Here is a 15,374-nt window from a genome sequence, read left to right as displayed (position 1 = left end):
ACTGCCTTGGCTGGCACAGGCCCTCTGAACTCAGGGGCTGGGTAGTGCTTTTCTGAGCTGCCCACCATCCTGATGAAGTTGCTACAGTGTTGGGGTTCCCTGCAGGTCAGCAATCCCATCTCCCACCAGCTCCTAGGACCCTGTGGATGGTGTTCTATTGTAAATCATTACCCACCATTTATTTATGAAGAATAAAACCTTGTGAGGACTTGGACTTGACACTGTGCTTACTCTCAAGTGCAAAATATACCACAAGTATCTTTTAACATCAGCAAATAAATATTTCATTCATTATTTTAAAGGTATATAGATTTACATGGGTATCCTAAATAATCTCTTATTTATTTAATTATTTAAATAAATTATCATATATATATGATAACATAAACAAAAATATGTACTGGATTTTTTTAAATTTGAGAACTATTTAAAAAATTTCTATTAAAATAACAGCATTTGATATTCTACCCAAAGGGTTATAAGTGTATTTGCCATTATCCTCAAAAACTCTGAATTATCAAAATTTATCAATCAGAATGGTGAGCCACTAAATTGCGCTCTCTTGTTTCCTTTTGCCTATTATATACTAATTGCCATGAATTTCTTCTCTTTGAACTCCTTATTCATATTTTCACCTACTTTTTAAATTAACAGCTTTCTTCATTTAAATCAAGGATAACAGCTCTTTGTCATTCATATCTATTATAAGTATGTTTTTATCAATACGCCACTTGTCTATTAGAATTTAAATTTGAGGAGGGAAAAATTTTAATTCACTTTATGATTTCAAAATTATCTTACCTAAAAATATGCACATATCTGTTTTTAATGCTTTTTACTCTCATATTAATGTTTTAATTGGTGATGTAACATTTGCTCTGCTCTACATAGGAAAGGAAAGTCTTAGGATTTTATAAAACTGTGTCTTCCTCCAACTTCTATGACCAACTCCATAAATGACCTTTTTCTGCTAAAATCTGAGATAGGCTACAAACTCTTTGACCACCTTTTCTTTTTCTGCTGTTTAAAAAACAAAATCTAAGTACTTTTCCCAAGGTCTGTATTTTTATAGGAGAAATTTCTTGGTGGTGCACCGATTTGAACAGTTCCCCCATGTGTCTATTTAGGAATGCCCGAGGGGCTGCGTGGTTACTCTTGATATGGTTTTGCTCCTTCACAATGCCCCAGATCTGGAATGAGTCACAGACCTCTGGCTACAGCAGAGCCACCACAGCCCAACCTCAAGCATGCTGAAGCTGTTCATGGCCAGGAAGACTCCATTTTCATGGTCTCCCTCTATTATTTGCCTCCAGGACTTTCCCAGTCACTAGCAATTTAATCTTCTTTCTTAATAAATAGGAATTTTGCAAACACAGACACAAATGCTGAGAACAACTAAGGCTGCATTTTAAAATCACCGAGGAGGAGGAAAATTATGTACCCCAGGTCTAGGCCCCAAGTTCAGGCTGAGATTTCTAATTCAATTGGTCTGGTCCTCATTACCAACTGCAAACAGCCAAATGGAAAGCAAAGCAAAACTGAACCAAGTCACTGGGCTTCTCTGTGAATTGATAATTTAAAGGATATGCTAACCAAATAAATTTGGAAGACATATGGAAGACAATTTTTTTTCTAATCATCCCAAAATACGTAGAAGAATGAGCAAATCATAAGTATGGGAATGTTCTACATCTATATGATAAAACCAGCCCCTCCACTGTTCCCCTGGGATCCTCACTGAGCTGCAATAACCTGCTTAATCAGGTTTCTGAGAACTGACTGGGCTTCAGGGCTCTGATGGCTGAGTGCCTGGTGCTAAGGCCTCCTTACCAGGCAGTGAGATCAACCTCTGCTCCCTCCCTCGCCTGCCCCCAGGCCCCTCATCCTGTGGACCTCCCTAGTCCTGCATGAGCCAGACAAGCCAGAGGCCTGCTTTTATACAAGCTCCACCCCACAAGTTCCTCAGCCTTAACTGGAGCATTAGTCACTGCTAAAAGAGTTTGGTACTTTGGTTTATATGTGACCACTGGTCCACACATGGTCAGGACCTCATGGCATCAATGAGGACAGGAAGGAAGGACATCGGCAATGCTGGGTCTCTTGTCTAATATGATGATTATGCAGCTGAAACCATTTCCCAGCCCTTAAAATTCCATCAGTTCAGAGCATCACCAGATATAGTCACTATTCTTCAGGTTTCTTAATAAATGCTTAAGGCTTTCAAACACATTATTGCAGTTTTGGAAAACTGGGGGAAAAAAACCTGGGGCATTTAAACAACAGGTATCCATGATTTCCTGATTTTAATACTCCTATCCCTTTCTTCTCTAACCTCTTCATTATCACCACTGCAGAAAATTAGGGGTAATCTTGTAAAAGAGAGGATGAGAAATCTGAGAGGAGTGCTCACACTCTTGTCCTAGGCCCAGTATTCCAGGACAATCATGAAATAATACGTGTTGATTTTCCACATTTGCCTCGTATAATTTCCCTTCATGGGTTCACTCTTATTCACTTTTTGAGCTCCTAATGGGTTTTATTTTCAACCTTCATTGTTATAAAGTTACCACAGTTGGAAATCGATGTCAACTTCAATTATTCTCTGATTTGGGATAAATAACTACCACTTTGAATTCAGAAAACATGAGCTGGGTACCAGTCACTCATGGCACAGTTACGAGTGCTCCCCGGGAGAGGTCTGCACAGTGCACGGCTGCACTCATGCACAGAGGCAGCTGTGAGGTGCACGGCTGCAGCACGGAAAGTCAGGATCTCTTCACAAAGCTTTATTGCCTACCCCAACGGTGCCGCACCTTTCACTACAGGAGAAGACTCACCCAGGGCCCCTTTCCAAGCCTCAGGGGATATAGGTTCTACTTGACATCGTGGAACACAGAGGGGCACAGGCCCCACAGAGAGGCAGGTACCAGTTCAAAAAAACATAGGCTGGCCTCAGGGAACTCCCAGAGAGTTCAGAGAAAAGGAAGGGTTTTGGTGATAGCTTTGGTTTTCCACTTGGGTACCCGGGAAGACTTCCTGAGATAAACACACTGTGAACTGGGTTTGGAAAAATGAATGTCCTCTAGATGGGCAGCGGGAGGGGTCCAGCAGCGGAGATAAGAGTCCTATTATCTCACAAGTTCAGATCAAGGAGAAGCCCATAGATCCATCAACCAAACAAAACACTTGCCCAGGGAACCTCAAGGAGCACAGGCCAGAATGTCTGCAGTCACAGTGCCAAGCTCCTGGACTGTCGGCCATGTTTACCAGGAGAGCTGTGTTGCGGGCAATGCAGACGCGGGTAGGAAGCAGCCATGCTGGGGGGTCATAGGGGTGATGCTGGGGCAGGACTGTTGCTGCCCTGCGCAGTCTCTGACCCTGAGCACCTGTCCACCAGTGAGAGGTTCAAAACAGGCCATGGTTCCTAAAGATGTCACACAATAAAAACATGAGGACTTGGTGACCATGTGAATCACTGTGGACTGAGATGTGCTGCCTCAGGAACGTCAGCCGTCTCCCCAATCCCAACACTCAGACAGCTCAAAACGCAGTGGGCCACTGAGCTGCTCATCTAGAGGACTCAGGGATTGGAGTTAGACTTCTAACGTTGATCACATTTTTTCTCTTGTTCTCAACAAGGTAAAGTTTATTTCAGCTCTCCATATCTACATATTAAAATATCTACATATCTACAATCTAAATTATCTACATGTTATCTACGTATTTACTGATAAGGCACAAGTTATTCTGTTTTGTGGTTACATTTGTATTAAAGACATAATCCAAGATAATATCATAATTGTACATGTCATTTTTTTAATCTTAAAGATATTTTCTACATAAATGATATATTCCTGACTAATGTCCAAATTACAATATAATCATAAATAATTCTCAACTACAGCTGGGAGCATCAAGCCTGTAATCCCAATGACTTGGGATGCTGAGGCAGGAGAATCACAAGTTCAAAGCCAGCCTCAGCAAAAGTGAGGCACTAAGCAACTCAGTGAGACCCTATCTCTAAAAATAACTACAAAACAGGGCTGGGGATGTGGCTCAGTGGGTGAGTGCCCCTGAGCTTCAATTCCTGGTAACCCACCCCCCAAAAAATAATAATAATAATTCTCAGCTACAAATTCTATGTTTTGTTGGTTGGGGATTAAATTCACATCTTATTTTTATTCAGAAAAAATTCTTATTGTGGATAAACAAGTGTCTTCATAAGAAGATGCTCATAATAAGATTTCATCTCACTCCAGTAAGAATGGCAGCCATTATGAAGTCAAACAATAACAAGTGCTGGCGAGGATGTGGGGAAAAAGTACACTTGTACTTTGCTGGTAGGACTGCAAATTGGTGCAGCCAATTTGGAAAGCAATATGGAGATTACTTGGAAATCTGGGAATGGAATCACCATTTGACCCAGCTATTCCCCTTCTCGGACAATACCCAAAAGACCTAAAAAGAGAATACTACAGGGACACAGCTACATCAATGTTCATAGCAGCACAATTCACAATAGCTAGACTGTGGAACCAACCTAGATGCCCTTCAATAGATGAATGGATAAAAAAAAAATATGGCATTTATACACAATGGAATATTACTCAGCACTAAAAAAATAACAAAATCATGGCATTTGCAGGGAAATGGATGGCATTAGAGAAGATTATGCTAAGTGAAGTTAGCCAATCCCTAAAAACAAATGCCAAATGTCTTCTTTGATATAAGGGGGGTGACTCAAAATAGAGTAGGGAGGAAGAGCATGAGAAGAAGATTACCACTAAACAGGGAGGAGAGGTGGGAGGGAATGGGAGGGAGAAGAGGAATTACATGGAAGATGGAAGGAGACCCTCATATATATGATGGTGTGAGGGGGAAGAAAAAAGAGAGAGAAATGAGTTACAGTAGATTGGGTAGAGAGAGGTGATCAGAGGGAGGGGGGGATAGGAAGGGCAGCAGAATACAACAGACACTAGTATGGATAAATGTGGCTGTATAACCAATGTGATCCTGCAATCTGTACACGTGGAAACATGAGAATTCATACCCCATTTGAATCAAAGGTATGATGTGTCAAGATCATTGTATTGTCTTGAGCAACTAATAAAAAACTAACTAATAAATAAAAATTAACAAATTTATTTTTAAAAAGTAAAAAAAAAAAGATGCTTGTTGTTATACAAGGAGACAATCATCATTTTTTAGTCAGAGCAGGTTCTGAGGTACCAGCAATAGCCATGTGAAATGACAGTCCTTGACAGCACCATGTAACAGCGTCTGCAACAGCCCTGAGTCCACAGATCCATCGCCCCCTCACAGACACCCTTCTTTGAATTCCAGAGCTGCTTTAAGTATTGTCAGTTAATTATGTCTGAGAAACAAACAACTACTCCAGATATAATGGGGAGACAAATAACATCAAAGTACTTCCCTCTCTGATTAATTAGGATTTGATGCTATTCATAGCCACTCTGCCCATCAGCCCCAATGCTGAATATTGAAGGAGAAACTACTTTTTTTCTGTGATTTCCCTGACGATATTAACATTCCTATTTCTCCTTGCTATTCATTCAAATTTCCACAGCACTAAAGACCCATCTCACTTAGCTGCCATTGGGGGATTATGGCTTTTGATATAGTTGGCCTGTCGTACAATACCTTAGAAGAGTCCCTGAAGACTTATGCATACTTGTACAATGGAGCTCCCACAGCATGCCAAGGTGGAGACAGGCGGGACAGTAATTCAGTGTCAGGTAGAAAGCCGACTCCTCACTTCAAGAACCACACAGAAATATGCCATACAGGTCTCTGTCCCTGAGTGGTTCCAATAACCCCGGGTCTCTTCTATGTGGCTTCTCTTTTCCCTACTAAAACTATCTAAGCGTGTAGAAGGACCATAGTGCCCTACATCTGCCTCCACAGCAACTCTCAGAACCCCCAGACATGGACATCAACTTGTATATCAGCCTCAAAATAAAATTCCACAAGTGAAGACCTTAATATTTCCAGTGTCGATCCTGTTAAAATAGAGGATAAGCTGAAAAGTTATGTTCTAAGATTTACACTCATTAACATAAATGATCACACCATTGCATTAAGAACATAAAAGCGTAACAGATTTTTAAAAATTGACAAGTAGTCAATCAAATTAACACATAAGAGAGGCATTCATACTTGAATTATAGGAAAAGGAAATATTAAGAGAAAGAAAATGCAAGTATTATTGAATACATGATTATGAAAGAGAAGGAACTAGTTTCAACATAATCATATGTGCTGGTATTTGAATAAACTGGATTTCCTACATCTTTTTACTATTGTCATTGTTTTGCTTTGTCACCACTGCAGTCTTTGTTATGATTGATTTTGCCACTAAAAAACATTGCTATTCCCTGAGAGTACCAACACTTGTAACTAAAACCAAGTAAAAAAACAATATTTGGAAGACCAAGAGTGTTGAAAGGAACTCTTCCATTAAATGAGCAATCATCATACAGTAGATACTTTGTTCAAATATCCAACATCAGGACCATAGATGCTATTAAAAGAAGAAAGAAAATTTACCTACCTGGTTCAGAAAAGAGTCAGCTATTGTACAATATGCAACAGAAATAGAAATAATCATATTGAAAGAAAAAATATAGGGTCGATGCCCCAGAAAAAAAAATAGAAGATTTTTTTATTTGAAAATGCATAATGAAAATGCAAATAAAATATATTTTAAATATATTAATGATATGTTTCATGTTTAATATATTAGTTATATATTGTATAGTCATATAAATGTATTAACTAAATATACAAATAAAAGCATGTTTTTGAAGTTAGATTTGTTTTTTTCACTTCACAAAATCATGAATAGAATGCATGTTTTTTTTTGTGTGTGTGTGTTCCTGTTGGCATTAGTGTGAATTCTACTTTATTCATTTAAGCAAAGCAATTTCTGCTGCCTTCTGTCAATTTTTCTTCCGCAAACTAACAGCTACTAAACATAATCTCTAATTAATGCAGAAATTTCAAAATAGAAGATAAAGATTTGGTTTGCCATAAGTATATACATTTAAATACGTTCATCAATTTAGTTTAGAAAACCTTATTTCTTTGAAAGGGATATTCCTCTTTCCATTGCCAAATTCTAAAAAATCTGGTTGTACAGGTACATTTTTTTTGTTTATTTCTGGGAAATATTCTTCATTCTTCATGATAAAAATCATAGATCAAAGGAGAAGACCAATAATGAACAGAATATACTATGATTGTCAAACCCAAAAGCCTCTAAAGACTTCTCACTCCACCCACCTCCTAAGTCTCCCTACTGACTGTATTCTCTGACAATATAAAGGTTCCTTTTGTTGTTATCTGAATTGTACTCCCTTGTTTTATCTTTTTGACTTTTTCCTCAAATCCACAGTTGCTTCAAAACAATGGTGTATCATAACTTCACTTAAATTACCTTGACAACACTCTTCTGCAGAGCTAGAGCAGGGAGAGATCTATAAAGGAGTCAAGGATTGCTTTCAGTAAGAAGTTGAAGTATGGGGGAAGGTGACAATTTGACAGAGACCTACAGCCTTTAATTTTTCTTTATTGTTGCTTGATTTTTTTTTTTTCTGATGATGAGATTCAAACATGAATTCCAATTGTATTTCAGAACCCAGGCACTTATCCATTTCTACTCGCCTATAGGATGAAGAGCAGGCACTTTACCTGACTTTCAGGTTTCCCTGCTGGGGCTGTCCATCATAAACGGAGAGAATGTCAAAATCCTCTTCAAGGGCGAAGGTGTGGAAGGACAGCTGTATCCTGTTGCGCTCCCCTGTGATAATGATCCAGGTGCAGTTGGCATAGTTGGGATAGCCATGCGGGAAGCCAGGGCTCTCGATGGTACCATTGGGTCCCTGGACTAACCCTCCACAGTTCTGACCTGGGAAAAAAGCACAAAAAAAAGGCTTATTAGTTTGGCCATCTTTAATCTGATTTTACAATTCTCCAACCATTTTTCGTCAATTTTATACTGACTGACTGCATGATTTTCATGCAAAATTATCAAATGATAAGCACCCACACTCTGGGGGACCGCCCATTCATATGCCTCTGGGGAAAATGAGGATACTCTGGTGTGTAAGGTTCTAGTGATTCGGGAGAGTGAGGAGAAACTGGGGGTGTGGACTGAGCTTGGGAAACTGAGGAACTGTCTCCCCTCAGCCTCTGCTTGCTGAGACTGTGTTAGCAACTCTAGGATGCAGCTCCACTGGGGATAATCAGACCTCAGGAGTAGTTCTTTATAAAATAGGTCCTTGAGTGAGTTATAGGCTCAGGCTTCCAACCAGGATGTTCAGCTGGAAGAACAGGTCAGGGGAGACCTAATCAGCCACACACAACCTTCCAATCTCATGCCAACTCTGGACAAACCAAAACCCCATCCCTCCTAGACACAGCCATTCATTCCTCCCTGTCACCCCATCCTTTATCTACTGCCTTTGCTCAGTGATTCTGGGCTTACATGTCCATCTGCCTCTCGTTTCAGGTGACCACTGCCTAGAGGAGCCCCCAGTGCTAGCTAGCTGCATCCCCGTGTGCTCAACTTTACTCTTCAGTTTCTTCCAACAGTCAGTCAGCTGGTGGTCACTATGCACAGCAGTTGAGGCACCTCAGTGACAAAGAGCAGGCACTGAGATCAGGACACAGATTGTTCAAATTGCCCTGGTGGCACTTTCTTTCTATTGTAAATATCACCATCATGTGAAAACAGATTCACTCCTCTCAGATCATCACTATATCTAATAGGTTTGATGTGAGCTACTAAGTGGCTCTTGGAAACTGTTTGAGGTCTCTCCTTTCTTCTCAATCTGGCCACTTCCCACCAATGTGTTTTAAACAAATTTAAATATTTTGACACTAAAAAAAAAAATGTTAAGAACATTTGCAAGGGACCTGGACATACTCAGATTATTTCATGCAGTGCAGGTCCTTGAACACAAGTATTATCCCAGCTTTCACTGTTGAACTGCAAACAGAAAAATTATTTCCAAATGCATTTTGCACTTAGAAAAATGCTTTGCAATAGTAGGACTCAGTGAGCTCAAATCGTTCACAGTAATATTATCAAATGCTTGGGGGAGTTTGCTAAATCTTAATAAAAAAAGATTTAATGAAAGGGATTTATGAGTTTAAAACCAAAGAACTAATAAGAAGCCCATTTTCCACTAAATTTAAATCTAACAATAACACTGTAACAAGTAGATATTAAAGCTGTGGGGTTTTGAAAGGTCTTTAAAGAAAATAGCTTTTCTGGTTTATCTAGCAATTCTTACTTCACAGTAAATCAAAAAAAAAGTGAAGACTTGATTATAAATTGGAAAAAAGAAAAATTCAACAGAAAAAAAAGTCAGCTGGAAAGGAGTTGCTATTATAGATTCATCATTTTGAGCCAGATTATCAGAAATTAAGATTTCTCCAAGGAATAACATTAGGCTACATTTAAGGTGCCAGTCAGCACAGTGCAGTTTGCAGAACGAGTCACATTTGATCAGGACAGACTTTCCCAGGGGCCCTGTTAGGAACTTCAGGAGCTGTTCAAAAGTTCCTAGCAGGGTGACTCTCAGCCTTGGCCACACTTTCTCATCAACAAAGAAGTTCTTAAAGTTTCTATGCCTAAAATAGTTTCTGATTCATTTGATCTCAACCAAGATAATCTTGAAAAAGAACAGAATAGGAGCTCTTCTGCTACTTATTGCTGTCTCTGATTGTAATGCTACAGTAGCTAAGGCAGGATTTGAATGGTGCCAGCCAAGATGAATTGTCAATGGAACCAAAGAGAAAGTCCCAAACCCACCCTGCCTCAGATGCCAGATTTATGACAAAGCTACCCACTGCCCGGAAAGAGAAGGGGCTTCTCAACCCATGGTCCTGAGACAACCAGACTTCCAAATGGGAAAAATGAACTCTGATTCTCATCTCACAATATATTCAAAGACCAATCCAAAATTGATTGTATACCTCAATGTAAAACAATATAACGAATAACAGCAATATAAAAATTTTTTTCACAGCTTCGAGCAAACATTTTTTTTTAATTGAGCACATAAAGTAATGATCACAGAGCAATGATTTAGCAGGAAATCCAAGAAAAGAGAACGTGTTGGCAATACACACATTTGAAGATGCCATATATACAAAGCAATGAATCAGCCTCATACTTTAGTAAGAAGAAGGCAACCCCATAGAGAAACACACAGGTAGTTAGAGATGCCAAAACAGAGAGGGACATTTCTCATGTTGGAAAGAGACCTGCTCCTGAAGCAGAACCTCTTGAGATGTGCTCTGCCAGGGTCAGTTCCTCCTGCCTAAGGACCCATTCTGAAAGTATGAAGAAACAGAGTTTTCTGCAAAATATAAAAATTAGCAATCTCCTTGACCTTTCTGAATGGAAGCAAACAGTCCTATCCTGCTTTACTCCAAGCAGATTTTGATCCTCTGAGAAGCAACGATTTGCAATCAAGTTAGTCAGTACATGGTCTATGTAAAGCATCACAATTTTTATTAGAATAACAATGAATGACAGGAACTACATTAAAGTAATGATTTGTCTAAACAACATTACTATAATAGTATTAACTAAAGGCACTCAGGGTAAGTGGCATTAGTGCAGAACCCAAACTAACATGGAACTGAAGAAGTCCTCCTTAATAATAATTGCTTTGAAATTGTGGGTCAAGCACCAATATCATCTACATAATGTTCATGATTCCTAATGCACTCATAAACATAATGGCCAATAACGTTTTGAATTAAATGAGTCTCCAAACTGATAATTCCAAGATGGAAAGTAATAATAGCGAATGAGCACGCATTGGTTTATTTTCTTCACCGATAACACAATTGACTCAGGTATTATGCTAACATATATTCTAAATAAAGATTTCTTCAGTGGAATCAAGTATCATAAATGAACATAACAAAGCCCTGAGTGTGTTCGGACTACATGTGACATCGGGGTAACCTCCCAGTTCATACGCAATTTTAAATAAATGCTGTCATGGGATCTACCCACAGACCCACCACGGCAAAGCCAATGTCCGGCTTTCCCCAAAAGTCGGGAGTGGAGGTGTCTACTGCCTCTCACGTGACCCCGTGTCCCCCTGTGCTGTGGCACGCGCCTGCCACAGAGGGCGCTTGAACGTTCTGCAGGGCTTCGTCCTCGTGGTGCGTGCCTGCGCGATGCCCACCTTGCCCAGGTTCAGTCCTAAGGCGCAGTCAGCTCAGGGCCAGGCCGGGCCAGCGCGGTGGGCCGGGCATCTCCCTGAAACTTGGCCCTCACCATGAACAGTCCGCAGTGGCAGGAAAGGGAACGTGGGACACGGCCCCTGGAGCAGTCCCAGTGGGCTGCAGGAGGGCCGCAGACCCCGGGGCAGGGAGAGGGGAACACAGAAGATGACCAGCAGCCAGGGGAACAGACAAGCCCTGGGCCAGCGAGTCAGGGACAGCAAGGGCTCCTGCAGGAGGGCAGCAGCTCCTGGCAGGAGAGAGCTCCAGGCATCCCTGAGGAGAGGGGAGGGAGGAGAGGGGAGGGCGGAGTAGGCACCTTGAGGGGGCAGAGGGGAGGGCAGGGGAGGGGAGGGGGACAGAGTAGGCACCCTGAGGGGGAGAGAGGGGAGGATAGGTGGCAGAGAGGGGAGGGGAGGGGAGGGGAGGTGGGCCAGAAGGGAGGGGAGGGGAGGGGAGGGGTGGGGCCCTGAGGGGTTGGGCACCGCCCTGCTGTCCAGCTCGCTACCCAAGGAGCCAGAGAGGGACCCCCTTCCGGGGCCCAGCGCCCTGAGAAGAGCTTGGGCAGGAGCTGCTGTAGGAAGCCACCGCCCACCGCTCCCGCCTTCCGGCACGGCAGGTGGCCTCAAGGTCTGGTAGAACCCGCCCACACCCAGCTCCTGCTAAGACCAGGCCCACACCGAGCTCCTGCAGCTGGGACTGGAGCCTCTGCAGCCCCCCAGAATTCCTGCAGGGCCCTGAACCGGAGAAACTGGTACCCAGAAAGGTTAGCCAGACCCAACAGGCTCAGGATCCGAGAGGATTGACTGCTCCCTGGGGCAGACACCCAGGGTTTCCACTCCCGATGGTGAGGGGGAGACCAGCAAACCTAGGGAGCTAGGTTCGCTCCCTAGCTCTAGAGGAGGACTGCACGAGGGACCAGAGAGCTGCTGCGGAAAGCCGGTCTCAGCATCCCCCACCAATAGGAAGAGCAGAGCAATCCTGGGACACCCACCGCAGAGTCCCAAGTGGACCTAGACTAACCTCCAGTTGCTGGAGTCCCCAATTTAGAGCTCTGCAACCCCACCCCACCCCCCCACAGAAGCACAGTTGGTCACCACCCACGCTGGGCCACCCCAGGGCACCAGGAGACTGGAAGGGCTCTATTGCAACCAGCCACAGCTGAGAGAGGAGCACAAGGGTGAGGACTTAATACACCCAGCCCTGGACCCAAGGTTAGGAATCCCGAAACAGCTACCAGGGATGAACATCCATCCTGCAAACAGTGTCCAACACCTCGGCAGAAATTAGCCCTTTATTTCTCACTAAGATTTCACATGTTTTATGTTTCATTCTATTTTTATTCTTTTCTTAACTTTTTTCTTCATATATTTGAATCTACTTTTTTTTCATTGTTTTTTAAAATTTTTAACTTAAAAAAAAATATTTATTTATTTATTTATTTTTTATGTACCAGGGATTGAACTCAGGGGCACTCAACCACTAAGCCACATCCCTAGCCCTATTTTATATTTTATTTACAGACAGGGGCTCACTAAGTTGCATAGGGCCTCCCGGTTGCTGAGGCTGGCTTTGAACTCATGATCCTCCTGTCTCAGCCTCCTGAGCCCCAGGGATGAGAGGTGTGTACCACCACACCTGGCTCAAACATTTCATTGTATTGTATGACTTTTTACCTCTTTTCCATTATGTATGATTTCATGTGCACGTAGTGAGTGTGAGTCTGTGGGTGTGTTTGTACTCACATGTGGAGAGATGGAAAAAAATATTTGTATGTGTGTATTATTTTACTTTCACATTTATTCCTTCTGCACCTGCTTATTTTTTAGCCTTGATCTGTCTGAGGTGGGTCTAAATCCTATGTGGGTGCATGCTATTTAGATCTGACAGCGGCTGGATCATCCATGCCTCTGTTCTCAGCCTTTTGTCTCCCCTGTATCACACACTTTCTCTACTAACAACCAGAATTCCCTGTTCCCACATCCCCTGTTGCTTCCTGTAGACCTGTCATTCCTCTTCTCCTCAGCTGACAGCTGCTAACTAGCTATCATTTGATCATTTAAAACAAATAGTTCAAACTTTCACTTTCCCACCCTACTTTCTCTGTGATTAAGAAACTGTGACCCCACCAAACAGATTTCTGTAATGCATACCCTGTTTGTGCTGTGGTCATTAACCCAGCGGTGGCAGGGTAGATGTCTGAGGTTGAGTGCCTGGACTAGCCCACAGTTCTGTACTGCTGCTACTGATGTGACATGATGGCAGCAGATATTGGTGCCACTCCTGGCTCCACCTGTCCCTGAAGAAGGGCTAGAAGTGACTGGGACACTTCAAGATCACAGAATAGAGATCCTACTACCAAAAAATACAATTCAACCAAGCAACAGTGAATTTCACCCTAAGCATGATCTAGCCTCACCTGAGCCTAAATATTACTTCAACTCATACCAGGGGGAGACAAAGAATCCAAACCAAAAATCAGGCCCAAGGAGGAACAACCACAACTTCAGAACCCAACCCCTCAACATGTATGTATTTACCAAAAACAGAGAGAAAAGCTAGAATAAAAAGTAACTATACATGAAAGGACAGGTGTATGATAGGGAGGAGAATCCATCTCAATTGATGTGCTGGAAGAGTACTTCTGAAAACATAAGGAAACAGGCAAACAAATCGCCTCCCCAAATTCACACTCCCCCACAAAGAACCTCACCAATAGGGAAGTGGGTGAAAGTCCAGAGGAAATTACAAGAAACTGATCATTAAAATATTCTCTGAACTAAAAGAAGTTAAGAGAGCAAATATAAACTATGAAATATAATTTTGATAAAGAAATAGAACTCTCAAAAAGAAATCAATCAGAACTTCTGAAAGTGAAAGACACACAGAAAGTTTTTAAAATCATTTGAAAGCATTGCCAATAGTGAAGATTGGGTAGAAAATAGAACTTCAGTACTTGAAGACAGAATCTCAGGCCTTGAAGACAGGGTACATGAATTTGAGTACACTGAATACAATATAAGAATAGAGCATGATCAGAATATACAAGAAATCTGAAACGTTGGGATAGCATCAAGAGACCAATTCTGAGAATCACTGAGAGAGAAGAGAACATAGAGATATAAGCTAAAGGTGTTATGAACATTTTTCAATGAGATAGTTACAGAAAACTTTTCTGGTATCAGAAATGAGAGGCATTCATATACAGGAGGAATAAAGGACCCCACATAGATCTTTCTAGAAGAGAAGTTCTCCAAGACACATCACAATCAAATTGTCTAACATAGAAAATAAGGAAAGAGTATTAAAAGCTACAAACTAATGAAGCAAACGAATGAGGTTTGGTTCTTACTTCTCAACTCAGACCTGAAAATCAAGGAAGATCTGGAATGAGATATTCAATGAAATATTCAAGATATACAAGAAAACAATTATCATCCAGCCCAGGACCACCTCTGCCAACCTCCCTGGAGCCCAGGCCCAGGGTAGGTCCAGGTCTTCGCCCATCCGCCACCCACCTGGGATCACAGGCCTAACCCACTTCCATCCTGAGACTCTGCAACCATAGCCATCGCCCTCCCCATGGAGTAGCCTCCACCGTGCACCCACACACAGGGTCCATAAGCAGCTGCATCTTGGAACAGGCACCCCAAAGCCCGTGTAAGGCCCACCCTTTCAGCCCCATCTCTGAAATAGGTTGGATCCTTTTTGGAACACCCCCACTGCTAACTTGAATCACCTCCACTGTTGCCACCACCTATAGTTGCAGTAGCGTCCATCACAGATCACCGGCAGGGTCTGAAAGCCCAACACCAAGGTGAAGTACAGACGATCTGCACAGATACTACAAGATTATAGGGTAGAAACTGTAATATTGCAAGAAAGGAAGACACATAGACAACATGAAAAAAAAAAAAAAAACAAGGGAACAAAGTACCCCGAACAAACCAGAATACTACAATAGCAGAACTCATGGACAGCGCACTTGATGAAATGTCAGAGAAGGAGATCAGAATGTTCATAATTACAATGATCTGTGAATTAAAGAATGACCTAAATGAGCAAATGCAGGCAAAAATTGATCACTCCAACAAAGAGATAAGGGA

General features: G+C 41.9%; 1 protein-coding gene across 1 annotated transcript in view; it reads right to left on the bottom strand.

Moving 5' to 3' along the window:
- Csmd1 (CUB and Sushi multiple domains 1) overlaps nucleotides 1-14,840 on the bottom strand; it is a 1,338,703-nt gene extending 1,323,863 nt beyond the window's left edge. Inside the window, exons 1-2 of the mRNA XM_071609340.1 lie at nucleotides 14,810-14,840; nucleotides 7,711-7,927 (exon numbers count right to left, since the gene is read on the bottom strand). Coding sequence (XP_071465441.1) covers nucleotides 7,711-7,927; nucleotides 14,810-14,840 — 248 coding nt within the window. The remainder of the gene's footprint in view (nucleotides 1-7,710; nucleotides 7,928-14,809) is intronic.
- Nucleotides 14,841-15,374: the final 534 nt, after the last annotated feature.

Source organism: Marmota flaviventris, chromosome 3 (genome assembly GCF_047511675.1).
Source record: "Marmota flaviventris isolate mMarFla1 chromosome 3, mMarFla1.hap1, whole genome shotgun sequence".
Lineage (NCBI taxonomy): Eukaryota > Metazoa > Chordata > Mammalia > Rodentia > Sciuridae > Marmota > Marmota flaviventris.
Note: the sequence above shows the minus strand (reverse complement) of the source record. Positions and strands in the feature narration are given on the sequence as shown.